The sequence below is a fragment of the Bidens hawaiensis genome, unplaced genomic scaffold (assembly GCF_021521415.1).
Source record: "Bidens hawaiensis isolate Kalapana, Puna unplaced genomic scaffold, B.hawaiensis_p1.1 tig00030261_1, whole genome shotgun sequence".
In the NCBI taxonomy this organism is placed as follows: domain Eukaryota; kingdom Viridiplantae; phylum Streptophyta; class Magnoliopsida; order Asterales; family Asteraceae; genus Bidens; species Bidens hawaiensis.
This window is the reverse complement of record NW_027495044.1, coordinates 112,282-140,270: the sequence shown is the minus strand read 5'-3', so window position 1 is coordinate 140,270 and position 27,989 is coordinate 112,282. Positions and strand designations below refer to the sequence as shown.

At 40.2% G+C, this 27,989-nt stretch overlaps 2 protein-coding genes across 2 annotated transcripts in view; both read left to right on the top strand.

The window, feature by feature from the left end:
- Positions 1–27,989, top strand: part of LOC143580162 (bifunctional dTDP-4-dehydrorhamnose 3,5-epimerase/dTDP-4-dehydrorhamnose reductase) — a 103,877-nt gene that overhangs the window by 58,151 nt on the left and 17,737 nt on the right. The gene's annotated exons all lie outside the window — the stretch shown is intronic.
- Positions 25,621–27,316, top strand: LOC143580167 (CASP-like protein 5B1). The gene is made up of 3 exons (XM_077063270.1): positions 25,621–25,707; positions 26,871–27,003; positions 27,080–27,316. The coding sequence occupies exons 1-3, from the start codon at positions 25,667–25,669 to the stop codon at positions 27,281–27,283; spliced, it is 378 nt and encodes a 125-aa protein (XP_076919385.1). The 5' UTR covers positions 25,621–25,666; the 3' UTR covers positions 27,284–27,316.

Sequence of the window (27,989 nt, the reverse complement as noted above, 5' to 3'; positions counted from 1 at the left end):
GTTGGTGCGGAAGAAGAAGGCTGCCGGCGGGAAGGGGAAGGAGAAGGTGGCCTCCACTGCCGATCCGGCGCCTCGGTCTGATTCGGAGACCGAGAGCGAAGAGGTGGCGGGGAATCCCGGTGGTGATAAGACCGCTGCTCCGGAGGCTGCGACGATTGTCACCTCCGGAGAGCCAAGGATGACATCGGTGACCGGCGTGAAGAGGCCGGCTCCATCGGGTTCATCCCCGCCCGTCCGCACTTTCAGGCTCAAGAAAACCCGTAAGTACAAACTTCCTTTATCTTTAACTTCATAGTTTTCCATCATTAATGCTTATCTTCTTTGTGCAGGCGTGGATGTTGACGCATTCCAGGGTGGAGCGCAGAGTATCCCTCCGCCCATGACGGTAGGCTTGGTCAGCCTACCTGAGGCGACGACCCAGGCGCCTGCGCCTGCTTCCGCTGGTTCAGTTGCTCACTCCTTTGAGCCGACTGTTCCAGCTGTGATGACGTCACCGCCGGCTGTGAGTGCTATTTTTACCGCATCTTTCACCGAGCCGGCGGTTACTTTTGCTGCGGATTCCGCGGCGGCTTCTACCATGCCTCCGTCATCGGCAACGACAGCCGAACCTTCAGGTATGCATGGGGCTTATCGCCAACCTCTGCCTCCTTCCCATCTGCCTGACCTCTTGGACGGATTTCCCTTGGGTTCAGGTGATGGGTTTGGCGGCTATCGGCCTGTTATTGACCCTACAGGTGCGTAGGGTTCTTTTGGCCCATTTTATATATTTTTTTATCATATTTTCCTAACTGCTTTATGTTTTTGCAGTGTCGGATTCCAATGAAGTGTATGTTCCACGATGGAACATTCGCCGAGGAACAACCCTTCGCACCCCTGTGGAGTGCGTGGAGTGGGCTCGTCACGCTGCTCCCAGTGGTGCGTTGGGGGAAGCCATGGCTAGCTACCAAGAGGGTAGGCTAACCAATGAGCTTCGGGTTCTCCTGGCCCGGATGCAGCCGCACGTCGAGCTGCTTTGTCGTGAAAACGACAAGTTAAAAGCAGCTCGCATTAAAGAAGTAGCTCAGGCGCGGGCTGGCCGGGAGGAGAACCAAAGACTTACCGCAGCTGCTGCGGAAAAGGAGAAGGCCTTCAAGGCCCTCGAGGTTGAAGTTCAGGCCCGGCTCGAGGCCCGTTCCAAGGCTGCCCAAGCTGTTAATGAACAGCTTCGGCTGGCTAAAGAAACTGCAAGGAACGCAACCGAGAGGGCCACCAAGGCTGAAGCTGTTGCTGAGCCTCTACGCGTGGAGAATGAAGAGCTTAAAGCCAAATTAGAGGCTCTCCAGCAGGCTCATGATGCCTTGGCGATGGAAGACGCCAAAAAGCTCCAGGAGATCTTGGACCAGAGGGGGGTGCTTGACCATACTGAGCGGAAGCTAAAGGGCGTCGAAGAGGCTGCGGCTAAAGAAGTGTAGCTTGCCAACCTCAACAGGAGTGAAACCGAACGCGCCCGTAACGAAGCTCAAGCTGCCCTCCAAGAAGCTCTGGTTGCCAAGGAATGGCTTCTTCGAGAAGCGTTGTCTCAGGTATGCTTTTCATGTCTTTACGCTTTTCTTTGTAAATAGAAAAGGTTCTGATACTTGTATTTTCTTTTTTGTAGGTTGTGCATCGAGTCTTCTCAGAGACCTCTTATGATGATGCTATGAGCGCAGCCCTCAACGCTTCTTATGAGGATGGGGAAAAGGCCGGCTTCCTGCTTGGTCTAGGGTTCGTTGAGAAAGGCATCCCGCCTTCCAACTTCCCTTTGTATAATGTTGATACTGAAGCTGTTTACGACCAAGCAGTGAATCAGTATGCCGCCTTCCCGCATCCGGTGGTGGAGAAGGTGAACCAAGTTGCTGCTGCTGATGATGGGCTAGCTATCCTTAAAGCTTTCCTTGAACTGCCACGATCTACTGATGGTGCTGGTCCAAGTGGAAGTGGCCCTAAAGCTCGATCCTGAAGATCCCTTCCCACTGCTAGGATAGATTTAGCTTGTATAGATTTATTTTCTTGTAGGCGGGTAGTTACCCGGCCATTCTTGTAATGAATCATTGTGAAATATAAATCTTTGTGCGGGTAAGACCGCTACTTTCTCTGGATTCCTTGCTTTATAAACGTTATATGACTTGCATACTTTAGTTTAAATTAGCAATTTTCCAAGTGTAGAATAAGTTAACCTTTGAACGTGGTAGATAATAGGTTGAAGTTTTGCTTCCTCTTTCGTGATTGTGCTGGTAGGACCGTCACTTGCACTTAGTAGGATGGCTAAACTTTACCTACGTCTGACCTGTGTGTAGGTTTTCCTCATCTTTTTGAAATTTCTAAGTGTTTAGGATAAGTTAACCTTTGAACGTGGTAGATAATAGGTTGAAGTTTTGCTTCCTCTTTCGTGATTGTGCGGGTAGGACCGTCACTTGCACTTAGTAGGATGGCTAAACTTTACCTACGTCTGACCTGCGTGGAGGTTTTCCTCATCTTTTAGAAATTTCCAAGTATTTAGGATAAGTTAACCTTTGAACGTGGTAGATAATAGGTTGAAGTTTTGCTTCCTCTTTCGTGATTGTGCGAGTAGGACCGTCACTTGCACTTAGTAGGATGGCTAAACTTTACCTATATCTGACCTGCGTGTAGGTTTTCCTCATCTTTTTGAAATTTCCAAGTATTTAGGATAAGTTAACCTTTGAACGTGGTAGATAATAGGTTGAAGTTTTGCTTCCTTTTTCGTGATTGTGCGGGTAGGACCGTCACTTGCACTTAGTAGGATGTCTAAACTTTACCTATATCTGACCTGCGTGTAGGTTTTCCTCATCTTTTTGAAATTTCCAAGTATTTAGGATAAGTTAACCTTTGAACGTGGTAGATAATAGGTTGAAGTTTTGCTTCCTCTTTCGTGATTGTGCGGGTAGGACCGTCACTTGCACTTAGTAGGATGGCTAAACTTTACCTATATCTGACCTGCGTGTAGGTTTTCCTCATCCTTTTTTGAATAACCGTTCGACGCGCGGTTGTTAATAAGTTAGTGTTCAGTTTCCTCTCATGATTCATGCGGATAGACCGGCACTTTCATTTAGTGGGATGACTGAACTTTTCCCCTTCAACTGACCTGCGTGAAGGTTTGCCGTTTTTTGGGTTTATGCGGGTTTTGCCGCCTTCCCCACGCAACGACTTTCCACGTATTTATGCGGTGAAAACCGGCATATCCGTGTTGAATAAATTAACCGTTCGACGCGCGGTTGTTAATAGGTTAGTGTTCAGTTTCCTCTTATCATGATTCATGCGGATAGACCGGCACTTTCATTTAGTGGGATGACTGAACTTTTCACCTTCAACTGACCTGCGTGAAGGTTTGCCGTTTTTTGGGTTTATGCGGGTTTTGCCGCCTTCCCCACGCAACGACTTTCCACGTATTTATGCGGTGAAAACCGGCATATCCGTGTTGAATAAATTAACCGTTCGACGCGCGGTTGTTAATAGGTTAGTGTTCAGTTTCCTCTTATCATGATTCATGCGGATAGACCGGCACTTTCATTTAGTAGGATGACTGAACTTTTCCCCTTCAACTGACCTGCGTGAAGGTTTGCCGTTTTTTGGGTTTATGCGGGTTTTGCCGCCTTCCCCATGCAACGACTTTCACACTTATGTATGCGGTGAAAACCGGCATCAGTGTTGATAGTTAAAGTATAAATGTAAAATCATCAGCGTCGATGTTCTAAGGAGAATCATTTCCATTAGAAGTGGCTCTGGGCCTTTTCTTTACAAATTTGGAATTGATCTACATGCAAACTGTGTAATTGAGCTCCCTTCCATGTTGTTGGGATGGGAGTGCCATCGAGCCGATACCTGGTTCGGGATCTCGTTCTTTACGCAGCATGTAGTCTCCACATTGAAGCTGTAATTTTATCCGTGTTTTCCCCAGCTGGGGTTCTACACGCATCAGCCTGCTCAGTGTTCATTGCGCCACGAGGTGCGCGAGCGTCCCATCTCTGACAAATGCTTCGACCATGTCCTTTACGTCTGTGCATTCTTCAGTGTTGTGGCCTTTTGTCCTGTGAAAGTCACAGTATTTGCTCCGATCAGCATTGGGACGATGTCGGATTATTGGAGGCTTTGGCCATGGGAGCTCCTCAGTGGCGAATATCTTGGTGACGCTTTTGGTGAGCGGCGTCCATCTGGAGTTCTGGTTCGACTGTACGTTACCCCTTCCGCCTAACCGATGTTGCAAGCCGGATGAGGTGTCAAAGTTTACCCTTGACTGCCAAATGCCTAGCTTCCGCTTTTTGTTTAATCGGGCGGTAAGGACGCTGTCTTCTCTTGTTTTCTGGGTGTAGAGGTTTGTGCTCTGTGGGAGATCTCTACCCAGTTGCTTCTCCGTTTCCGCAAAGCGTTTTGCTGCTGTCATGATGGCATCCCATGTGGATGGCATGCCATCTTTACCCGTTAAGGTGCGGATGAGCTCTGGGTCGTTCGCGCCCTGGATAAAGGCAGCGCGAACAAGATCTTCGCTAATGTTACCCATACTTAGCTTCTTCGAATTGAAGCGAGTGATGAAGTCTAGCAAAGATTCATCTTTCTCTCGAATGCATTTGAGGATTGTCCATTGCTCCTCGGTATACTTTCTTTGCTGGCTGAAGTGTTGGCTAAACTTCTGTTGGAAGTCTGCCCAGTCGTAGATGTGGTTGACCGGTAGACGATCGAACCACGCTCTAGCAGCCCCAACAAGCGTCATTTGGAACATGTAACACCACGTAGGTTCCGTCCAACTACTGACGGTTGCCCGCGCTATGAATCTGTTCAAATGATCATCTGGGTCAGATATACCATCATATGTGCCTATGCTGGACATTTGTTTGGCACTTTTTGGGGCAATTGCTTCCGCAATGTCCCTTGCAAATTTGGACGTTCCCGCATTTGCAACGTTTGGTCTGAATGTTTTGGAGAAGTCACGTGGACTTCCACCTGTGTTTTTTGGTTTGAAGGCTTCTCCAAAATGCTTTCTCGGTTGGGAGTCCGTTTCCTTACGCTTCCCTTTTGCCCTATGGCGAGGGTTCGCGTCGGTGTCGGATTCCTCCGAGTCATCGTCCAAGTATTCTTCGAATTCGTCAGCCTGTTGGACGGAACGCAAGCGTTCGTCCAACTCAGCTTGGAATTCCTTCTGACGTGCCTCCGCCCATGCCTTAACTTCATTGAGTGTTTGGCGGGGGAGTCTTGTTCGTTTCTCTAACTGGGTATCGGTGAATCCCAGTGAGCGATTATTTACTGCACTTGCCCCAGCTTGGGTAACTGGGGTAGTGTTCGTAAAATTTACTTCACTTGCCCCGGCTTGGGTAACCGGGGTAGTGTTTGTAAAGACTGTGTAGCCGGTATTCCCCCCAGTAGCTGGGGTTGTGGTTACCGGAATTTCTTTAACCATCTTTCCAGAAGTTTGAAAAAACTGAAAAGAAATGAAGTTCTTGTATCCGCAACTGCGGGAACAGGCAGAGTCCTTCACCATTGGGAGGCATTTCCTGCGGGAACAGCTTGCGTACTGCGCGTAAGGACGTCGCGTCTCTGAGCATGGTTGGTCCTGCGGATCCAGTTGGTTTCTGCGCAGACGTCCCTCTTCAAGGTGAGTCTTGCGGGTCCAACTGGGCTCTGCTGGGACCTACCTCTTCACCACTAAAAGTTACATCTTTGGTTGGATGGAATGATATAACAAAGGAATTAATGTACGAGGTAGCAAAATGAACGATGGGATTATAATATTTTTTTTCCAATTTCTTTATATTATTTTTATTTATTTGCTTTTGTAGGTACAAGTAACCTTCTAATTCAACTTCTTAATTATGTCACTATCAATGACGAAACCCAAACTCTCAATTATAAAAAAGAGAGACATTTTACACATCTTGATATAAATTATTATGTTAAATAATTGAGCTTCAAGGAACTAACTTAATACAACTAATTTGTCATTTATGACCACTCATATCTATATATCATGGTTGTAAATTATTGTATGAAGTCTTTTGAACAAGTTTTTTCGTTAAGACATAACTTATTATTGATAATAAGAAGATTTACAAACACATATGCGGTCTAAAAGGGGCTTGAAGTCGCTTCTTAGGGCTTATACCACTTAAGCATCCAACAAACAAAGTCATAGCCATACATGAGTATTCTTTAAAAAAATTAATATATTTTTGAATGACAAGATTAACGATAAATCAGTTACTAGTAAACAAATCTTATTTATCAAACACATAAAAAAACAAAAATCTTGTAAATAGTAAGGATAAAGATAGTCGCCTCAACCCCATTCACTGAAAATACACAATCTAGTCATCTAACGTTATTTAGCTAAACGTGTTACAAGTTCAAACTCTGTAGAGTAACTCATACTGTCATACATACTAATTCTATGTTAAAAGTTTAACGTGATGGTGATGATGATAGCGATCTATTACTATCAACATGGATAACTTTCGTATTTAATTAGCTTATAACTTCGTTAAGTAAAGCTAATAGTACTGTTTTCCACTTACAAGAACCTTGTATCATTGTATGAGGGAGAATTTTTTGTCAAAAAGGGGACCCAATGGTGCTTTTTTGATAACATCAACATCCTGTGTGTAACAAAGAATGAGATACCCACAGACTCAAATTCAACTATATATATATTCACACCTCCACACTTTCCAATGGTGTTCTAGAATGCTTTTTTCCACTAAATGGAACCTTTGAAAACTAAAAGAAAAAACTGTTTTCTGATTTCTATTATGAAAGAGAAAAAACAAACTTTTATAAAGGAAAAAAAGACATTACATTTCTTTTTTACCCCTTCACATTGTTATATAATACAATTACAAACTTTGGTGCCGCTAAATATTGATTAGGCCACTTTGCGGCATCGTATTAGTCGTTGAATTTTGTTTATTTTTTCTTATTTTAGTTCCAGTACCGTGACAAATATAACGGAAACCGAATAAATTCGCGTAGACTCACCGCATTTTGTTTTAATTTCGGTACCGCAACCAATGCGATGGCAATCGGCCGAATTTGCGTAGACTCGCCGTCTCAACTTCCGGAATCAGCAATGCTCGGATCTTCCCAACGCCCGAGTGTTTCCAACTGGCGCCACTCAATTAATTCACCTCAAATTTTATATGTTTTTATTTTATTTTTGGTTTTTAGTTCCGGTATCATAGCACACTTAATTGAAACCGACGAAATTTGTGTCGACTTAGCGGCTCAACGCCCGAGACCGACAACGTTTGGGTTTATCATCGCCTGGGTTTTACCAACCTATCCGGCGCAACGCGCTGGGCATAACACTGGTTTTCTATAATTTAAATATGACAATATGGACTTATTTTACGGGTTTATAGGTCGGATTATCGATTTCTTTTTGTCAGATTATTTTTTTTAATGGCAACTGTTATCTACTTCCTATTCCAAGAAAATAATCTACCTAAGATGATTTCAATTTCAAGTTAAATTTTTATTGCTTTCAATGACATAAACGTTTATTTAGGAAGAATTGCATTTACTAATTAATTATTGACCACTAACTTAACACAACTAGTTGTGTCTCATGCCTTTATACCACACGTATGTTGTTTTAATTCTGTCACAATAGACAACATTTTATTATTATTTTAATTTCCAATTGTAAAATTCCTCTTTTTTTTAAAAAAAAATAAAGAAAAGAAAGTATAAGATTCGACCAGGGCCGCCGTTCGAAAACCTACATGAACGTTCAACTTTTAATATTGTAAATTAGAACTAAAAAAACTCCAGAGTCATCTAACCTCGATGCCCAACAGAGACAAATGCTCATACAAAGTGCGCCAATTCATGATACCATAATTATAAATTGAAAATTTTGTTGTATAGTTACTCTAGCTTAGTGTGATGGCGATCACAAGGAAAGTGACAATCCTGATGGAATCAAGCATGTTTTCCAATATTTGGTTTGCCATAAGATAACCCTACACACTTAAATCACCAAAATTGACATTTTTAATTCGACTGCACATTTATGGCCACTAAAGATAGCTAATTGGACTCGAATACGTAACCCGGCATCCTTGAACTTGATCATTGGTGAGGTGTGAATAAACTGATTTGTTAGTTTTAAACTTATTTGTGTTGTTATGTGTGGATCATAGAGTGTACCACCATGGTCCATGATGGCCTTGGGGTGTGTTTTAATATGAGCCCAATACCACTTAGTTATTTGTGGGCTCAAACCCAACCATTGCTTCAAACTTTGCAATGTAGCATAAGCCTTAAAGAAACACGTTCTAAGTCTGATCCTCAAATGTAATTCTCAATTTCTCACAAGGGGTGTTCATAATTCCGTTTTAAGGGATTTCAGGTTGTTAGTAATGTTTTTTTATTATCAAATGTCAAAACCAATGCGTTGAAATTTGAACCGAACCATCGTTAATGGCTTGGTTCTGGTGTAGTTTCACGAGTTGGGCTTTATATCAAATTCACAATAGTAAATTGTCATTTTCGTCCTTGAGATTTAGTTTGTTACGTAACTTGTACAAAAAATATTTGGGAACACACCAGTTACAACATCGGGAACATTAGCTGCTTTCTTAGTGTTCAATTGAAATGCCTTTGCATTTTCCTTTTTCGGTTCCACGATCCCACTTCCACTACCACTAGTTGATCCATGACCTAACTTCGGGCATGCAAACATCATGTGCCCAATCTCCCCACAATTAAAACAATCATTTTCAAAACACACTTGTTTGAAAAATTCACTTTAGTGTACATGGGATCTTGCAGTTGTTATAGTAGCTTTGACTGAAATTGCACTTTCCCGAATGCCCACACTCTGGTATGGTCAACATGCCATCACCCTTCTTCCAATGGTTATCAATCTTGTTCACGAACCTTGACTTCTAATTAGACTTATTATTGGGCGCAACTTTTCACGCATCTTCACTAGTTCTTATCCCGGCTAACTCTACTGCTGTATCTATTGTAGAATTAAACCCCAAATATATTTACTTATTTTCCTTGATTCTAGGGTGACAAGATGAGCGGGAACTTATTTTCCTTGAATCTTTATATATATAAATTCGTTATTGAATTTCTAAAATTTAAATATGCATTTCAGTTTGTATCTCAGGTATTTATAATTTCTATCTCAAGCATGAAAAAAAGAGAAGTAATAAAGATAACATAAAGATAGAAACGGCAAATGAGATATGGCTGATCGGTTATTAGACGAAACTGTAACCGAACTCATCGGTTTTTTGAATATACAAACCGTTTGGTTTTCGATTACTTTCGGTTTCGGTTCGATTATAGTTGGGGTTTTTTTTTCAATTATGTTAAGACATTGCAAAAAATATTTAAAAATGAATATGATGATTTTAAGCTTGTAAGACTATGTGTAGTGAAAATGCTATATTGGGGGGATGATTTTTGACATGTGGCGCCACGTTAGCAGGGGGCGATTTTCATTTTAAGGTGTAGTGGTTTATAGCCCAATATTTCCCAAAACACACATACACACACATATATATATAGGGGACAGTTAACGTACATACGAAATTAAAGTGCTAATTGTGAGAATCAAATAGAGTAATTATGTAATTACTCTACTTGATTCTCACAATTAATATGTTAATTTCATTTGTATTTGATTCAAAACCTATATATATATATATGTGTGTGTGTGTTACACACACAAAACATTAATTATTATTATTCAACCCCCCATCCAGCGACAAAAGCATGTCGCCCCTTCTCCAAATCGCCCCAAAATCGTCCCGGGGGGGGGTGTGGAGGGCTATATTGGGCGATTTTGCCCCAATATCGCCCACTACACTTGCTCTAAGAGCGTATTAGAGTACCACAAATATATTAAATACAAAAACCAAAAATAGGCGCGTGTTATGTGGAACCACATTAATACAAAGTTGCTAGAGTGTAGAGTTTAAAATTCAACAAAGTTATTAACAAAAAAAAAATACTAAAAGTTCAATCCAAATTTCCATTCATCATCTTGTTCATATTCAAAGTTTAGTCTCAGTTTTCATCATCTTCATCATCATCAATCAGTTCCAGGGATGGACATAGAGTATTAGCAGGGGTTTCCTCCGCTACCCCTCAACTTTTCTTCGACAGTGTAAAAAAAAATTTTCGGTCGTTTTTTAGTTTCGCCACCCCTTAAAAATAATAACGTTACCCCTATGTATTTTACACCAATCAATTTAAAAGTTCAACCCAACTAAAGGCCAAACAAAATCCAATAACCTTTAAAAAAAACTCTTTAATTATTAAAACAATCAACAGCAGCGACATTCACTTCACCAGTCCACCATCGTACCACCAACTTGAACCACTCCAGACGCCACCACTCCGGCACTCCACCAGTCACCACCAATCCGCCCTCCTCTTACAGTCAGAACTCCGGTTACCACTCAAGCACTCACCACCATAGTTCGACTCTTCTCAAGCTCAATTAGATATTCTTACTTATAACTAAGATTATAATTGTTTATATAAATTCATTGTTAATTTAAAATTGTTTATTGATAATTGAATGATTGATTATGGTTTATTAAATATTTGGATAATATAAATTGGAAATTGGAATTTATTAGCGATTTAGTGTGACATCTGCCCCGATCCGACCCGACCCAGGTACCCGTTTCTCTGACCCGATCTCTTTCTTTTATGATTTAATATTTATTTATACTTATATTTTACTTTTAATAATAATAATATACTTTTCCTTCCCGCCTCTTTCTCTCTCTTTCTTTCCGCCGTCCCGTCCCTCTCCTCTCTTTCCGCCCTCTTTTCCCTCTTGTCGCCGTCCAGCCCTTACGCCTTGTTTCCCTCTTTTCTTCTAACTCTTTGCTTGTCCTTTGTTCCTTCCCGCCTAAGGTTGTCTGCGCAGCTCCACGCGCCAGACTCCCTTACAAGGAATCCTGCGTGAAGACCACCTGTTTCAGCGATACGCGAGACGAACTCTTCTCGCAGCGCGCTAAGGATTTGTAATTCTTCTCGCAGCGCGCTAAGAACGGTAGTTCTTCCCGCGACGCGCTAAGGATTTGTAGTTCTTCCCGCGACGCGTTAAGGTTGGTTCTGTCTGCCTTCGCGCTCGCGCTCTCTTGACCTTCTGTGTCTGCCTTCGCGCCTTAGCCTTCTCGCGCTAAACCCTATCTAGCCGTTTGCTTTTGTGTTGTCTTATCTTTTGAGCTGTTGACCTAATCTGCTTTGTCTGAAAAGTTACTTTCGGCGCAGCATGCGCACCAACCCCATTGGTTGACAGATAAAGTGACTGACATTATCTTTTGAGATCTGCTTTTGCCATGCTTGACCAGTACCTTTATCTGACCCGCCCATGCTTTTTACTGTTCCCTGACAGCTTTTCCTTTGCCCCCTGCAGCTGCCATATCTTTCTATATCTTTTGCTTTTGTTTTCTTATGCTTTCGATATCTTTTGCTTGATCCTGTTAAAGATCTTTTCCCCTTTTTCTGGATTTATGTCTCCTAGGGTTCCTCTATAAATAATAATAATATTTTCATAACACTACACACACAAAACACTTAATCTCTCCTGTTCTCCTTGCTCTCTCTGCCGCCTCCCTCTCTGCCTCCGTCTTCCTCCCTGTTCTGCCCTGCTTTTCCGGTAATATATATATATATTATATATAATAATTTACTTATGCTAACTTATAATCAAGACTTAAAAACAAATCATTATAACAATAATCTTTAATTATAGGTTAACTTGTGCTTGTTTAAAGTTGGTTCTTGCTTTATCTTACACCGCATCGTTTATCAAGTGAGTAATCTCGTATCTAATCCCTTTTTGCTTTTAATGTTTTGGGATGTTCATGTGTTCATACAAACTTAGAGTCTTAAACTTGTTTATGAACTTTAGTCGCGCAGTATCCCATGTGTTGAGGACGTTTACTTGGCTGTTTATTTGTATGTGTGTATCATTAACCGCTTTGTTCGGCCTATTCCGAAGTTTTCATGGATCCATTAGATGAACACGGGAGACCTATCGTTTACGGTTTTCTTTGTTTACACTTGCACAGATGTTTTCTCGTTTTTGTGCTCAATTGGGAGCACGGATTGAACTATGAACTATGAGCTATGATCTATCTAGGCTTGATCACAATCTGATTGCACCCTTGTTAAACACCAGACATACACGTGTTGCGCGCAGATTTATTGTTATCTATGTATTAACTATTAAACTTGATTTCTCACCAACACGCAAGTGTTTGACGTTTATTTTAACACATGTTCAGGTTTGCAGTAGCTGTTTTGGAGCTTGTGGACACATAGGACGTTTTTACTTTTGGACCTAGATTAAAATGTATCAAGACAAGTTATTGCTGTTCAAATATTTTGATTTATAATATATTGATTTATGTTGGTTTATTTATATCTTATGTATACGTTGCGCATGCGTGAATGAATATATTTATTAAATATTGACACCCAATAGTGTCACGAGTAATGAAACAATATGTGGCGCCCCGATGTATAATCCGCCTTTGGTCGGGGTGTTACAGATTGGTATCAGAGCTCGTTGACTTTAGGATAGGTGGTTAGACGTAACGGCCTAGAATACCTAAGAGTCCCTTCTCGCGCATGAGAGAAATCTCATGTTTGCGCGCTTATTGTTAATTACTCGTTATTTATGAATATGCTCGCGCTTGCGCAGTATATGATTTTATTTCACGATATTTCGATTTTTGTTGAATTTCGATTTTTATTGATTTTACTTACATATTCGTTTGTTGGGTTTGAAAATCCGAAAAGACATGGTGATACATGAATAGTTGATTTTCAATTTCCATTTACGATTATGTTCTGAGGTTGGAGACTTGAAAAGTCATGGTGATACATGAATTGTCAACCTCCAATACTCATTTTCTTGTATATTTTATATTGAAGATTGAAAAGTCATGGTGATACATGAATCGTCAATCTCCAATACTCGTTTACTCGTATATTTTAAATTGGGAATTCGGAAAGTCATGGTGATACATGAATTGTCGATTCTTGATTCGAATTTGCTACCTTTATTAAGTCTGCATTTAGGGTCATTTATTTTACTTTAACTTTTGATAGTATCTAACTCCGTGAAACCAAGCTTTTCGAGGTTATACTTTGTGCTAAAACCAAGATATTAACTAAAATTAAAATTTTTATAGAATGCCTCCGCTATCTCGCCGATTTCAGAGAAGAGAAGCCTCGCGCATGCGTAGACAGCAACGTTCCCAGGAAATGGCCGCCGCAATAGCCCAAGCTTTGAGCCAAAATAATACCTCCAGTTATAACATTAAGTCCTTTAACGCGGGTAACCCTCCAAAATTCACAGGTCTTGAAGGAGCCACCGTGATGCTCCAGTGGCTTGAGAAGATAGAAAACACTTTCCTCCACACCCAATGCCCCTCAGACAGACGAACCCTGTATGCTTCCAGTGTCCTGGAATCCAGAGCGCTTACATGGTGGAATGGAGTAGCTCATGCGCGTGGCGCAGAGGCTGCTTCTAGCATGACATGGGAGGAATTCAAGGAAATTCTTACGCGAGAATTCTGCCCTCCCAACGAAGTTAAGCGCCTGGAGGAGGAATTTTGGAATCTTAAGCAGTACAGCGGTGAAGCGCGCGAGTACGCGACGCGCTTCCATGAACTAAGCTTGCTTGTCCCTCACCTTGTTACCCCTTTCCGCCGAGCCATAGAGAAATTCCTTGGGGGTCTCCCCATGGAAATTCAAGATTCTGTATGGGCTAGAAACCCAGTTACCCTCTCTGACGCCATCGAGTTGGCCGCTGTGCTCAGCGACAACCATGTCAGAGCAGGAACCCTGTTCCTGCGGGGATCTGAAAAGACCAAACTCACCAAGACTGTTCCTGAACCAACAGAAACCAAACCAGAACCCCCAAACCGTAACAACCTCAAGCGCAGGCGCAAGGCCTATGCGCTTACCAACCCGCCCATTGCCCAGCAACCCATTTATCAACCTCCAGTTTACGCGCCTAACCCTCTGTCAACCTACCCAACACCTCCTGTAGTCCACAACTATGCCTTAACCAATCCCGCACTCCCTGCCCCGCCACCTAAGAAACCTTACACAGGAAATCAACCCTTTTGCCCAACCTGTAGACTTCACCACCCAACCCAAACCCCGTGTCGACAATGTAACCGATGTGGCCGCGTTGGTCACTCTGCCGAATACTGTAGAGTCCCTCTCGTCAACCCAATTGCGCCAACACCACCAGTCTACCCGCAGAACCCACAACCAACCTACCAAAACCCACGACCCAGGTCGTGCTATAACTGCGGTGATCCCAGTCATTTCCGGAACGCGTGCCCGAGACTACAAGTTCAGATTACGCAAGCGAATCCGGTGAACCAAATCTCGAACCAAGTGACGCGCGGACGAGCTTTTAACATAACCGCGCACCAAGCGCAAGCGAATAATGACGTAGTTAATGGTACCTTTTTGCTTAACGGATTTTATGCTTCTGTACTTTTTGATACTGGCGCCGATCGAAGTTTTATCTCTCGCGCCTTCGAGCAGAAGCTTGCGCGACCGCGCAGCGACTTAAAAGAAGATTTTTCAGTTGAATTGGCTAACGGTGAAACTGTTTTAATTAACTCGGTGATTAAGGATTGCACGCTTAACCTTAACGAAAACGATTTTCTAATTGACCTCATCCCTATGCCTCTTGGAAGCTTTGATGTTATTATTGGTATGGACTGGCTTTCGCATAATCGCGCCGAAGTTATTTGCGCCAAGAAGTTGATTCGCATACCTTGAGAAAACGGTGATCTTCGCATTTACGGCGAAAAACCCTCCAGTGGTCTTAAGCTTATGTCTTGCGCCGAAGCCCAAAGACTCATGCGGAAGAAGTGTATTGCATTCTTAGCCCATGTGGTCAAACCTGCTGAAGAGAAGAAGCTTCGTGATATCCCTGTTGTGCGTGATTTCCCTGAAGTTTTTCCTGATGATCTTCCTGGTATCCCTCCCGCTCGTGAAGTTGAGTTCCGTATTGATCTTGTCCCTGGTGCTTCCCCCGTAGCTAAATCTCCTTACCGTCTTGCACCCGCTGAGATGCAAGAATTGGCCAGCCAACTTCAAGAGTTGACTGCTAAAGGATTCATTCGCCCTAGCTCTTCGCCCTGGGGTGCTCCGGTGTTGTTCGTTAAAAAGAAAGATGGATCGTTTCGCATGTGTATCGATTACCGCGAGTTGAACAAACTCATCATTAAAAACCGGTATCCCTTACCACGTATTGACGACCTCTTTGATCAACTCCAAGGTGCCTCTTGTTTCTCGAAGATCGATCTCCGCTCTGGCTATCACCAGTTGCGCATCCGCGATGAAGATGTTCCGAAGACTGCTTTTCGAACTCGTTATGGCCATTTTGAATTCTTGGTCATGTCCTTCGGTTTAACCAACGCACCCGCCGTTTTCATGGATCTAATGAACCGGGTGTGTAGGCCTTTCTTGGATAAATTCGTGATTGTGTTTATCGATGATGTTCTGGTGTATTCTAAGACCAAGGCCGAGCATGAGCAACATCTTCGGTTGGTGTTGCAAAAGCTTAGAGCTGAGCAGCTCTATGCTAAGCTTTCCAAGTGTGAATTTTGGTCGGATGAAGTACAGTTTCTTGGCCATGTTGTTAACAAGATGGGTATTCATGTCGACCCATCCAAAATTGAAGCAATCAAGACTGGATTACGCCATCCTCTCCTTCTGAGATCCGTTCCTTTCTGGGCTTAGCTGGTTATTACCGGCGCTTCATTTCGAACTTCTCGAAGATCGCTTTGCCTTTAACAGCTCTAACGCACAAAGGTAAACCGTATATTTGGGGCTCGAAGCAAGAAGAAGCCTTTCTAACGCTCAAGCAATTGTTGTGTGAAGCTCCTGTTCTTGCGCTACCTGAGGGTAATGATGATTTTGTCGTGTACTGCGATGCCTCCAACCAAGGTCTCGGTTGTGTCCTTATGCAACGAGGCAAGGTTATCGCTTACGCATCGAGGCAACTTAAGGTTCATGAAAAGAATTATACAACTCACGATCTCGAACTTGGTGCAGTTGTATTTGCCTTGAAGATCTGGAGACACTACCTTTATGGTACTAAGTGTATCCTCTACACAGACCATAAAAGCCTTCAGCATATCTTTGATCAGAAGGAACTTAACATGAGGCAACGCCGATGGAACGAACTCATCAGCGATTACGATTGTGAGATCCGGTATCATCCTGGTAAGGCTAATGTGGTAGCCGATGCGCTCAGCCGAAAACCCTGCCAACTTAACTGTATCTTGCCGCGCACCCAGCTTCACTTCGCGCCGATCCAAAGCAACCTTGAATCGCGTATTCGTGACGCGCAGCGCGCATCCATCAGTAATGGTAACCTTCGCGCCGAGTTAGCGTGTGGAGCGGAAGCGCACTTTGTCCCTAATCTGAGTGGAATTCTCTGCTATCTTAATCGCATCTGGATTCCCTTTGATGTGAATCTTCGCGCTGATATCCTGAGTGAAGCGCATAAATCTCGGTATTCTATTCATCCCGGCGCTGATAAGATGTACAAGGATTTGCGCATTACTTATTGGTGGCCCGGTATGAAGAAGGATATTGCTGTGTTCGTAGCTAAATGTCTGACTTGTTCTAAAGTGAAAGCTGAACACCAACGCCCATCTGGTTTGCTCGAACAACCAGAAATTCCTACGTGGAAATGGGAATGTGTAGCGATGGACTTTATTACCAAGTTACCTTTGACAGCAAGCAAACATGATAGCATTTGGGTAATAGTGGATCGTTTGACTAAGTCTGCTCACTTTCTGCCCATTCGTGAAAACTACCGTGTTGAGCACCTCGCGCAGCTTTATGTCAAGGAAATCGTCTGCCGCCATGGTACTCCTTTGAGCATCATATCCGATCGCGATGGCCGTTTTATATCTCGCTTTTGGAAATCTCTCCAATCTGCGCTAGGAACTCGCTTGGACATGAGTACGGCATATCATCCTCAGACTGACGGTCAGTCTGAGCGAGCTATTCAAACTCTTGAGGATATGCTCCGATCTTGTGTTCTTGATTTTGGAGGTAATTGGGATTCACACCTGCCTTTGATCGAGTTCTCTTATAATAACAGCTATCATTCCAGTATCGGTATGGCCCCATTTGAAGCACTTTACGGTCGTAAGTGCCGCTCCCCGATCTGTTGGAGCGAAGTGGGTGAAACTCAAATCACAGGACCCGAACTTGTTCAAGAGACAACCGATAAAATCGCCAAGATCCGTGATCATCTGCTGACTGCCCGAAGCCGACAGAAGAGTTACGCAGATCGCAGGCGAAAGCCTCTCGAATTTCAAGTTGATGATCTTGTTCTCCTCAAAGTGTCGCCTTGGAAAGGTGTCGTCCGCTTTGGGAAGAAAGGTAAGCTTGCTCCTCGATATGTTGGACCATTTAAGATTCTCGCGCGTGTAGGAAAAGTTGCCTACAGACTTGACCTGCCACCCGCTCTCAGTAATGTGCATCCAACGTTCCATGTATCCAATCTCAAGAAGTGTTTAGCTGACGAGAACCTTCACATTCCACTTGATGAAGTTCAAGTTGATGAAACTATGCATTTCGTTGAGAAGCCTGTTGAGATTATGGATCGCGAGGTAAAGCAAACCAAGCGCAGTCGTATCCCTATCGTGAAAGTTCGTTGGGAGTCCAAGCGCGGAGCCGAGTTTACATGGGAAAGGGAAGATCAGATGAAGATCAAGTACCCGCACCTGTTCTCTGCGCAGCCTACTTCGAGATAAATTTCGGGACGAAATTTCTTAAAGTAGGGGAGACTGTGACATCTGCCCCGATCCGACCCGACCCAGGTACCCGTTTCTCTGACCCGATCTCTTTCTTTTATGATTTAATATTTATTTATACTTATATTTTACTTTTAATAATAATAATATACTTTTCCTTCCCGCCTCTTTCTCTCTCTTTCTTTCCGCCGTCCCGTCCCTCTCCTCTCTTTCCGCCCTCTTTTCCCTCTTGTCGCCGTCCCGCCCTTACGCCTTGTTTCCCTCTTTTCTTCTAACTCTTTGCTTGTCCTTTGTTCCTTCCCGCCTAAGGTTGTCTGCGCAGCTCCACGCGCCAGACTCCCTTACAAGGAATCCTGCGTGAAGACCACCTGTTTCAGCGATACGCGAGACGAACTCTTCTCGCAGCGCGCTAAGGATTTGTAATTCTTCTCGCAGCGCGCTAAGAACGGTAGTTCTTCCCGCGACGCGCTAAGGATTTGTAGTTCTTCCCGCGACGCGTTAAGGTTGGTTCTGTCTGCCTTCGCGCTCGCGCTCTCTTGACCTTCTGTGTCTGCCTTCGCGCCTTAGCCTTCTCGCGCTAAACCCTATCTAGCCGTTTGCTTTTGTGTTGTCTTATCTTTTGAGCTGTTGACCTAATCTGCTTTGTCTGAAAAGTTACTTTCGGCGCAGCATGCGCACCAACCCCATTGGTTGACAGATAAAGTGACTGACATTATCTTTTGAGATCTGCTTTTGCCATGCTTGACCAGTACCTTTATCTGACCCGCCCATGCTTTTTACTGTTCCCTGACAGCTTTTCCTTTGCCCCCTGCAGCTGCCATATCTTTCTATATCTTTTGCTTTTGTTTTCTTATGCTTTCGATATCTTTTGCTTGATCCTGTTAAAGATCTTTTCCCCTTTTTCTGGATTTATGTCTCCTAGGGTTCCTCTATAAATAATAATAATATTTTCATAACACTACACACACAAAACACTTAATCTCTCCTGTTCTCCTTGCTCTCTCTGCCGCCTCCCTCTCTGCCTCCGTCTTCCTCCCTGTTCTGCCCTGCTTTTCCGGTAATATATATATATATTATATATAATAATTTACTTATGCTAACTTATAATCAAGACTTAAAAACAAATCATTATAACAATAATCTTTAATTATAGGTTAACTTGTGCTTGTTTAAAGTTGGTTCTTGCTTTATCTTACACCGCATCGTTTATCAAGTGAGTAATCTCGTATCTAATCCCTTTTTGCTTTTAATGTTTTGGGATGTTCATGTGTTCATACAAACTTAGAGTCTTAAACTTGTTTATGAACTTTAGTCGCGCAGTATCCCATGTGTTGAGGACGTTTACTTGGCTGTTTATTTGTATGTGTGTATCATTAACCGCTTTGTTCGGCCTATTCCGAAGTTTTCATGGATCCATTAGATGAACACGGGAGACCTATCGTTTACGGTTTTCTTTGTTTACACTTGCACAGATGTTTTCTCGTTTTTGTGCTCAATTGGGAGCACGGATTGAACTATGAACTATGAGCTATGATCTATCTAGGCTTGATCACAATCTGATTGCACCCTTGTTAAACACCAGACATACACGTGTTGCGCGCAGATTTATTGTTATCTATGTATTAACTATTAAACTTGATTTCTCACCAACACGCAAGTGTTTGACGTTTATTTTAACACATGTTCAGGTTTGCAGTAGCTGTTTTGGAGCTTGTGGACACATAGGACGTTTTTACTTTTGGACCTAGATTAAAATGTATCAAGACAAGTTATTGCTGTTCAAATATTTTGATTTATAATATATTGATTTATGTTGGTTTATTTATATCTTATGTATACGTTGCGCATGCGTGAATGAATATATTTATTAAATATTGACACCCAATAGTGTCACGAGTAATGAAACAATATGTGGCGCCCCGATGTATAATCCGCCTTTGGTCGGGGTGTTACATTTAGGGTTTATGTTTAAATTGGAATTGATTAGGGATTTAGGGTTTATGTGTAAATTGGAATTGATTTTGGGTTTATGGCTTAAATATTGTTTAGGGAACTTGGAAGATGAGTAAATAAAGTCGTATTAGCAATCTTTTTAAACGACAAAGAAAAGAAAATGATGATATCGGTTAAACACCAAGTTCAAATATTCATACTCCAAGTTCAAATATTGTTGATGATATGCATGAAAATGAAGATATCGGTCCAAGTTCAACTAATGATATGCAATAAAATAATAATATTGGTCGAAATATCCTTCGGCTTCAAGACCTTCAATAATCGATTTGAATGATCTTCCTTTGGATCCTTCTAATTTACCACATATTGCTAGTTACCATCCTAATCAAATAGATGGCATAAGAAGAGCGTATCTTGTTAAAAAGGCTTTTCAACAACGAGGTCATGACTTTAAATGGACAAACTATTCTAGTGGCTGAAGACATTTTAATGTAAAATAGTTTAATAAATATGATTGGTTTGAGTATAGCATTAAACGAGAAAAAACATATTGCTTATGTTGTTACTTGTTTAATGAAAGTGTTGGTAATCAAGGTGGAAGTGAGGCTTTTCTAAAATGAAGCTTATCAAGATGGATTTGCGCAATCGAATGGGTGACGAGTATTTAAACAATACTTTAATTTGTGCGGTTGAAAGAAAAACCCTTGATAAAGTAAAAGAAGAGGATGTAATGGCTCGATTTCAAGCTTTCGAAAACCAAAGAGGAGAAATCTACAGCTCATGTGTTTAAATATATTTATTACTAGGTTAGATCCCGTGTTACACACGGACGGAAAATATATAAAACTTCACGTGTGCGTGTGTGTGCGTGTGTGTGTTATATACATTTTAATAAATTGTAACGTCAAACATTATTATTATTATTATTATTATTATTATTATTATTATTATAAGGTATCACATTTTTGTTTTAATTAAAAGAATCCAGAATATAAAGACAAATAGAGAAAAATAACAATTTAAAACATAATTCTAAGCTATGCTACATATTTCTAACTTAAACCGTGAAACAAAAAAGACATATTAATTGAAACTTCATCATCTACTGAAGTCATATGTTGTAAACTATTAAGTGTAAACATGTGGATGTTGTAACATAAGTTGTGTGTTATAAAAACTATTGAAATTATAAAACATTTAACTATACAATATAAAGAATGCTAAAATATGAATATAACAATGAGATATAATTATAATATTTATTAAACCACACGTTTAATAAAGCAACAATATAATTTAAATCTTGTGACTTAAACCATTATCTCAATCCAAACATCCATACATCCAGTCCAAACGTTCATGAATAGTTTCCAAAAATCCAAAAAAATAAAAATAAAAAAAATAACAAAGTCTCAAAATAAAAAAAAATAACAATAAAAACAATTAATTGTCTTTATTACTCAATAAATGATGATTATAATCATTTATTTTGAAACCTTCTTCAACTTAAGAGTTAATATTTAAAATTAATGTTCAAATTAACATGTAGAGATTATATAAATGAAAAATTGATGAGTTAGAAACCTATGTGAACATGCTAGTTGAATGTCATGTAAAAACCAAGTATTGCTTTAATAATGTAGTAAGATTGTGTTTCTATTTTTGTTTAGTTTATATTAATGTTGTAAAATTAGGTCTACAAAGCCGAGTACTCCTCGAGTACTCGCTACAAGGTATGGTGTCGAGACGAGTTTCTTTAACTTCACCTACTTACTAAGAATCGATTAAAGTTGGTCAACCTCTACCAGAATCACATCTAGACGGTCAACTTGGGAGGATTTTGACTTCAAAAATAAAACATAATTCGTATTTCTGTAATATTAAAGAAAAAATATCGTCTTTTTAATTAATGATAAGCAATTTTTAGAATAATTTTGTATTTAAAAATGCATTCCTCTTATTTATATTGATATTCACTTATTTTATAATAAATATTAGTAAACTTATGACATTTCACATATATATAATCTCCAAAAATTAATTGGTTTTATATTTACCATTTCCGAGTACTCCCCAAGTACACCCAACATGGCCGTCCTCGAGAATCCATAAATATTTCAGGGCTCGAGGCGAGTTAAAAAAATGGTCCGCTAAAATATAAACTCAACAGAATAGAGAATCGCATATAACTAAATACGTAATCAACAATAAAGAAATGAAAGATATGAATTTATAACTTCATTTGTACGAAAATAGATTTTCACTCATGTATTAGAAGAGCTAAATTCGTTATTGTGTGGCCATTTTAAATTTTTTATAGCTTTATTCTATAAAGTTTGGATTTCTAACAACTTCATAAGATACATATAGATGGAGGGTTTCAAATTTCAACTTTGTTTGATTTTCTTTGTATTTGTAGTCACCCATTAAGCTATTTTGTTAAAAATGGGATTAGGTTTTTAGGATTCAAATTAGGACCTTTTATGTATATAGATGGGAAGCGACAAAAAAACGCATGGGAAGCGACTTGAACTTGCACATGATAGAAAGAAACGTACATGCTTCCCGCTCAACTATTTACTATTTTATAGTTTTATTTTTCTAAACTGAAATTATATACATATATATTAAAATATAGTTTTTTTAAAAAACATTTCAAGGCCTTGAACCGTCTCCCTCCCCGACCCTCCCCTCCCTCGGGCCGGGCCTGACACTTAATTTCTCAATCGGCCGCTTCAGGTCCGCCTAGCGAGTTTTGCAACCTTGGTTTATATTGCATAAATACGGTAAAAAATAATTAACGTTACCCTTGATATTTTGTTCTAGACTCGTCTCTGATCGGTTTGATTCGGTTTTGTAAAAATGGAAACCCGAACCGAAATCGAAAATTCGTTTTGCTTCAAAAAAACAAAAAGTTAACCGTCGGTTAATACCTCGGTTCGTTTTTTTTTTTTGTTAATTCGGTTTCTGCTCCCCTAAATAAGATGTTTTAATAAGTTAAGAGAGAAATTTAGAAAATGATAAATATTAGTTAAATTATAAGAAAAAAATAAAAAATGAGACGCCAAACACTCACATATATACATAATCTAATAAGAGGGGAAGGGGCATCATGGGTACAACCTATATATCGGCCGATCCTGTATTGTCACCTCATTTCTACCCTCATGTACTCACAAATCACAAAATCATCAGCAGCACTTACTTACAAGTACCCTAAAACTATTTGTTATTTTCTTAATTTAAATTAAATTAACACAAAATAAACATAGGTTGAATTAAGTGGTAAAGGCTTACGACATGGGTTTGAAGCCATGCATACCCACATAGGTGATAGTGGTGGTATTACCACATGGATTCAAAGCTTGACGTGGGTGTCCCGTCCCCTAACAATATATATTAATTTTCTGCTACCTTTTAGACTGTGTGTTATCGCTGAAGCCGGGCTTCGAATTCCATCAATAATACTGTGCCATGCAGTGCTGACTGGATTTTGACTAGACACTCGCTGAGGCCACCGCTAAAACCGTCTGAGCCTGTTGTGGTTCAGGCAAAGGGTGGCTTTAGCGAATTTTCTAATTTTTATTATTTTTTTAATATAACAAAATAATGTAAACTAAAAAAATATTTTTTATAATTAAAAAAAATATTAAACATCTTAAAAGCATAAAAAAGTACAAGTAAACAGGGGCCTCAACTAATATATTTTTTTTATTATGAATTAAAACGAACAAATTAATATGAAATATTATAATATTTTAGGCTAGAAAATCCATATTAAAAATTGGGGTACAAATTACCAAAAAAAGGCCCATTTGTTTATAAAACCAAAGGCATCAAAAGAAAGCCATTCTTACCTTAACTATCTTCTTCTTCTTCTTTATTTTTTTTTCTGAATATTTTTAATTATTAAACTAAAAAAATTGCAAAGATCAAGACCCAACTTTTCTTTCTCCACTTCTAATTTCCCCTTCACCAGCTGCTAGCTGACTCGCGGCCAATCGCTCGCACCACCGTGTTAGGTTAAGGGTAGTGGGGCTTGATCCAAGCCCAAGTGATCCAATATATTTACGACACGTAGGCGGTGACGTAGCACATGATCAAGCCCCAGGATCAAGTTCCAAAGGGTGTAGTGGTCCAGGTGATCCGGGGCTTGATTGAATTTTTTTTATTTTTTTAAATAATTTAAAACATTACATTAATAATAATATAAAACATTACATTGATAATAATTTAAAATATTACTAGTCTAATACAAGATTATCAGGTCTTCTATCCCACAAATGCTCAACCAACTCATGCCGAAGGTTGTCGTGTATCTCACGGCTCTTGATGATATATAAGTTGTCGAGTCGTTGTTCATTGGTGATCGTCAATTCTTGTATTGGAATATCACCTTGGTAGTTTTGACAAATAGCGTGACCCTCGTCTTCTAGTATCATGTTATGTAGGATTACACACGTGTAGACGACTTCCGTTATCTTCTCCCTTGTCCAAAATTTTATTGGATTCGCCAATATTGCCCATTTTTCTTTAAGACTCCAAACGCCATTTCAATATCTTTTCTGGCCAATTCTTGTCTCTTTGTGAAGTACTTTCGTTTGTCAGAAAGTGGAGACGCATAAGCTTGAACTAGTGTCCCCCATTCACTGTAAATACCATCAACGAGGTAGCACCCGTACTTTAAGTGTTCTCCATTTACAAAAAAAGCCTGAGGGGGTTCAACCCCGTCGATAAGATCATCGAATATCGGTGATTGATCGATAATATTGAGGTCATTATTTGACCCGGCAACCCCAAAGAACGCATGCCAAAACCAAAGATCATGTGACGCCACCGCCTCAAATACAATAGTAGGGCCGGGGTGATCACCTTGGTGGAATTAACCTCGCCAAGCAGTAGGACACATAGCCCAACCAACATGCATACAATCGAGGCTATCGAGCATCCCGGGGAAACCATACCTTTCACCGTGCACCTCGTATATGCGTTGGATATCATACATAACAAGTATCTCCGCTTGTATAGCGATATGACCCCTAAATATAATTATTTAAAATTATATAAATAAATGTAAATAATAAAATTTTAAATAAAACTATATACCTTTACAAAAGTGGTTAAGCGAATCGCGTCCGGTCTTTTTAGCCATTTGTAGATACTCGTCCAACATGTCCGAGCCAACACCATACGCTAGTTGCCGAAGAGCGGCAGTAATTTTTTGAGTAAGCGTGAACCCGGGATGACCTCTAGCATCATCCCTTTTGTTGAAAATACTCAAAGTGCTCCGGCAAGTCATTTGCTAGACGCATGAATAATCGTCTAGTCATTCGAAAACGAGTTTTAAAACTTTCCTCACCATATGCGGGATCGTGGCTAAAATAGTGACGTATCAAAGTTTCATTAGCAGTCTTTCGATCAGAAGACGTGGTTGCCGGAATAATGGGGCTCGAGGGCGTCTTTGATCGATCAAAAAGTTTATCGTCGTTTGAACTGCTTGACAAATGAGTTCATCTTCTTCGGAAGAATTGGAAGACGAAGACGATGAAGACGATGCCATTTATAAAAATGGAGAGAAATATAGTTTTGGTAGAGGGAAAGTATGATTTTTTAAGAGAATAAGAGAGAATGAGGTGAGTTTTAATTAAAATGAAGTGTGTGGATTGGTGTTTATATAGGTTAAACAAAAAAAAAAACTTTTTTTTAAAAAACACCCCAACAGCTATATTCCTCACGCGGACTGCCCCGCGCCGGCCAACCGCACCCCCATCCGCGCCAAGGTGGTAGCGGTGTTCGCGAGCCAGGTGGCCACGCCGGGCCTCCGCGCCCCCCATCACGAGACCACTACCCTTAGCCTGAGGATTCTACAGTGCTTATTCGCCGCTGCTTCTATCGCCGCCATGGCTTCTTCCACCGGTTTCGCCGCCGCCACTTCCTTCTGGTATCTATCTTCTTAATTTGAGTGCATGTGTTGTTTGGTGATTTTGATTGGAGTTTGCTGCAAGTTTAAGGTTTAACATGAATGCCTAAATGTTAGTAAGTTTCTGAAACAGAGCAATCATATAATGTTGTTTTTGTAGGTTAAGTTTCTATATTTGTTCATGACTTCATGTTTCACATTCATTTATAGAGAGACAATATCCCAATCAAAATGCCTTGTTTAGTTGTGTTAGGGATCATGAGAAACTCTTCTTCGTCAGAAAACTAAAAAACTCCATACTGTTGCCTATATGTAGTATTGATGTCACATGTGTAGCATGATTTACTGCTAGGGGTGTAAACGGGCCAAGCCGAGCTCAGCTTGTTTTAGTTTAAGCGAGCTCTAATTTGATCTTGGCTCGTTGAGATTTGTAATCCTCAAACTTGAGCTCGGCTCATGAGTTGTCAGTCAAGCTCGGGCTCGGCATGCTTATTGTTTATTAACTATTTTATTATTTTTATTTATATATTTTTATAATTATTTACATATATATTCATAATTATAATTTTTATGTATAGTATAACATATATTATTATTAACTTTGATAATATGTTTAGACTTAAGATATAATAATAGTTATTATATAACTATGTTAAAAAAACTCATTTGGACTCAACAGCCAGCTCAATCTCGATATGTGAAGCTCGGGCTCAAAATCGTTTATTAAATGACCCTTAATAAAATGTCGAGTCGATTTGAGCTCGATATTTGAAGCGATTTGAGCTCGATATTTGAAGCTTGGGCTTGAGCTCGTTTATTAAATTAGCCTTAATAAACTCTTGAACTTGGGCTCGAGCTTGATTTAGCTTGGCTCGATTAGAGGTTTTTTACGAGCAGATATTGAGTAGCTCACTAACGGCTCGACCTTTTTACACCACTGTATACTGCATATATGTAGTATGGAGTTTTTTGGTTTTCTCGGGTAGAATGTATTTTCTCATGATCTTGTCCCCTGTTTTGCATCCTTGATGTTTAATCTATGTAGACTCCAATCATCCTTAGGTAATTGTATATGTATGCAAAGTTGCAAACTGGTATTACATTGTATATTGATTGAAACTAAATATTGAGTCGATACCGTTATCATTTGTCACATTCTAATTTGTTTGTATGTTTGATACTAGCTTTCTAATTTCAGCAATGGGGCTACAAGTTTTATGGAGTTTTGGACTCGCGTGTCTTGATATTCATGCGTTAAGAGTAAATAAAGATCTTCAAACTCCGATCTTATTAAGCCTTGTTGTCATTGGCGACTGGGTACGAGTTTCTTAATTTACAAATGCCCAAACTACCCTTTGATGAAACTTAGATAATCTTGTGGTTTTGCTTTCAGGTGGCTGCTATTTTATCACTTGCGGGCGCATCCTCGTCAGCTGGGGTGATGGTTCTGTTTGTGAGTGACTCGGATATTTGCAAATTAGATCCTAAACTTTCGTGTAGTTTGTTCCAGATGTCCATAGCTTTGGCTTTCTTTGCTTGGTTTCTGCTTCTTGTATCATCTCACACGGTTCTTTGGTTGTTGGCCTCGCTTTCTTGAATTTTCACTTGCTGAAAATATGGCGGTTTCTCACCGAGGGACTCTGTTTTTGTGGGTCTGATTTGTTGTATATATATATATATATATGTTTTTTTTTTTTTTTTTTTTTTTGTGTTTATACGTTAAAGGGGTGGTTGCTATGAAATCAAAATGTAGAAAATTTGATCATTTGACTTTTTGTGTAAGAGTCAACTTGCGGACTTGATGACTTACATCCAAAGTCCATACATGTGTTTTTTTTGGTCTTTTGAAACCGATATGTAACTTTGGCAAATCACATTCAAAACTTAATGAAACAATTAGCAACAAACTATGATGGATTTATAGCCGAAAAAGGAAAAAAAAAGGTTTAACATATTATAAACTATGAGTTAATGACTTGATGGTTTATTGGATGTTCCAAGCCATGCATGAATTTAAACTCCTTTTGGCACGTTTTTGATGTTTTTAAACACTTGGTATTTATCGAATCAAGGGAGAATCTCCCAATTTGGCTTTTGTGGGATTTAAGGACATTTTATACCATCAACAAAAATTAGGCCAAAGAAAGAGAAGAAATTGTAGATTGTTATAGCTTTCCAGCTTTAAGAAAAGACAAATATACATTGACCAAAAAAAAAAAACTAAAGCATGTCCATGATGTTTACCCTTCATTAGAGGTGTAAAACGAGCCAGGCCACTCGCGAGATACTTAACAAGATCGGAT

Bases quoted from the DNA above. Each gene is read 5' to 3' on its own strand.
- LOC143580167 (XM_077063270.1), top strand. From the start codon at position 25,667: ATGGCTTCTTCCACCGGTTTCGCCGCCGCCACTTCCTTCTG. The intron at 25,708-26,870 runs GTATCTATCTTC...GTTTGATACTAG, and splicing joins GCCGCCGCCACTTCCTTCTG to CTTTCTAATTTCAGCAATGG. The intron at 27,004-27,079 runs GTACGAGTTTCT...TTTTGCTTTCAG, and splicing joins TTGTTGTCATTGGCGACTGG to GTGGCTGCTATTTTATCACT.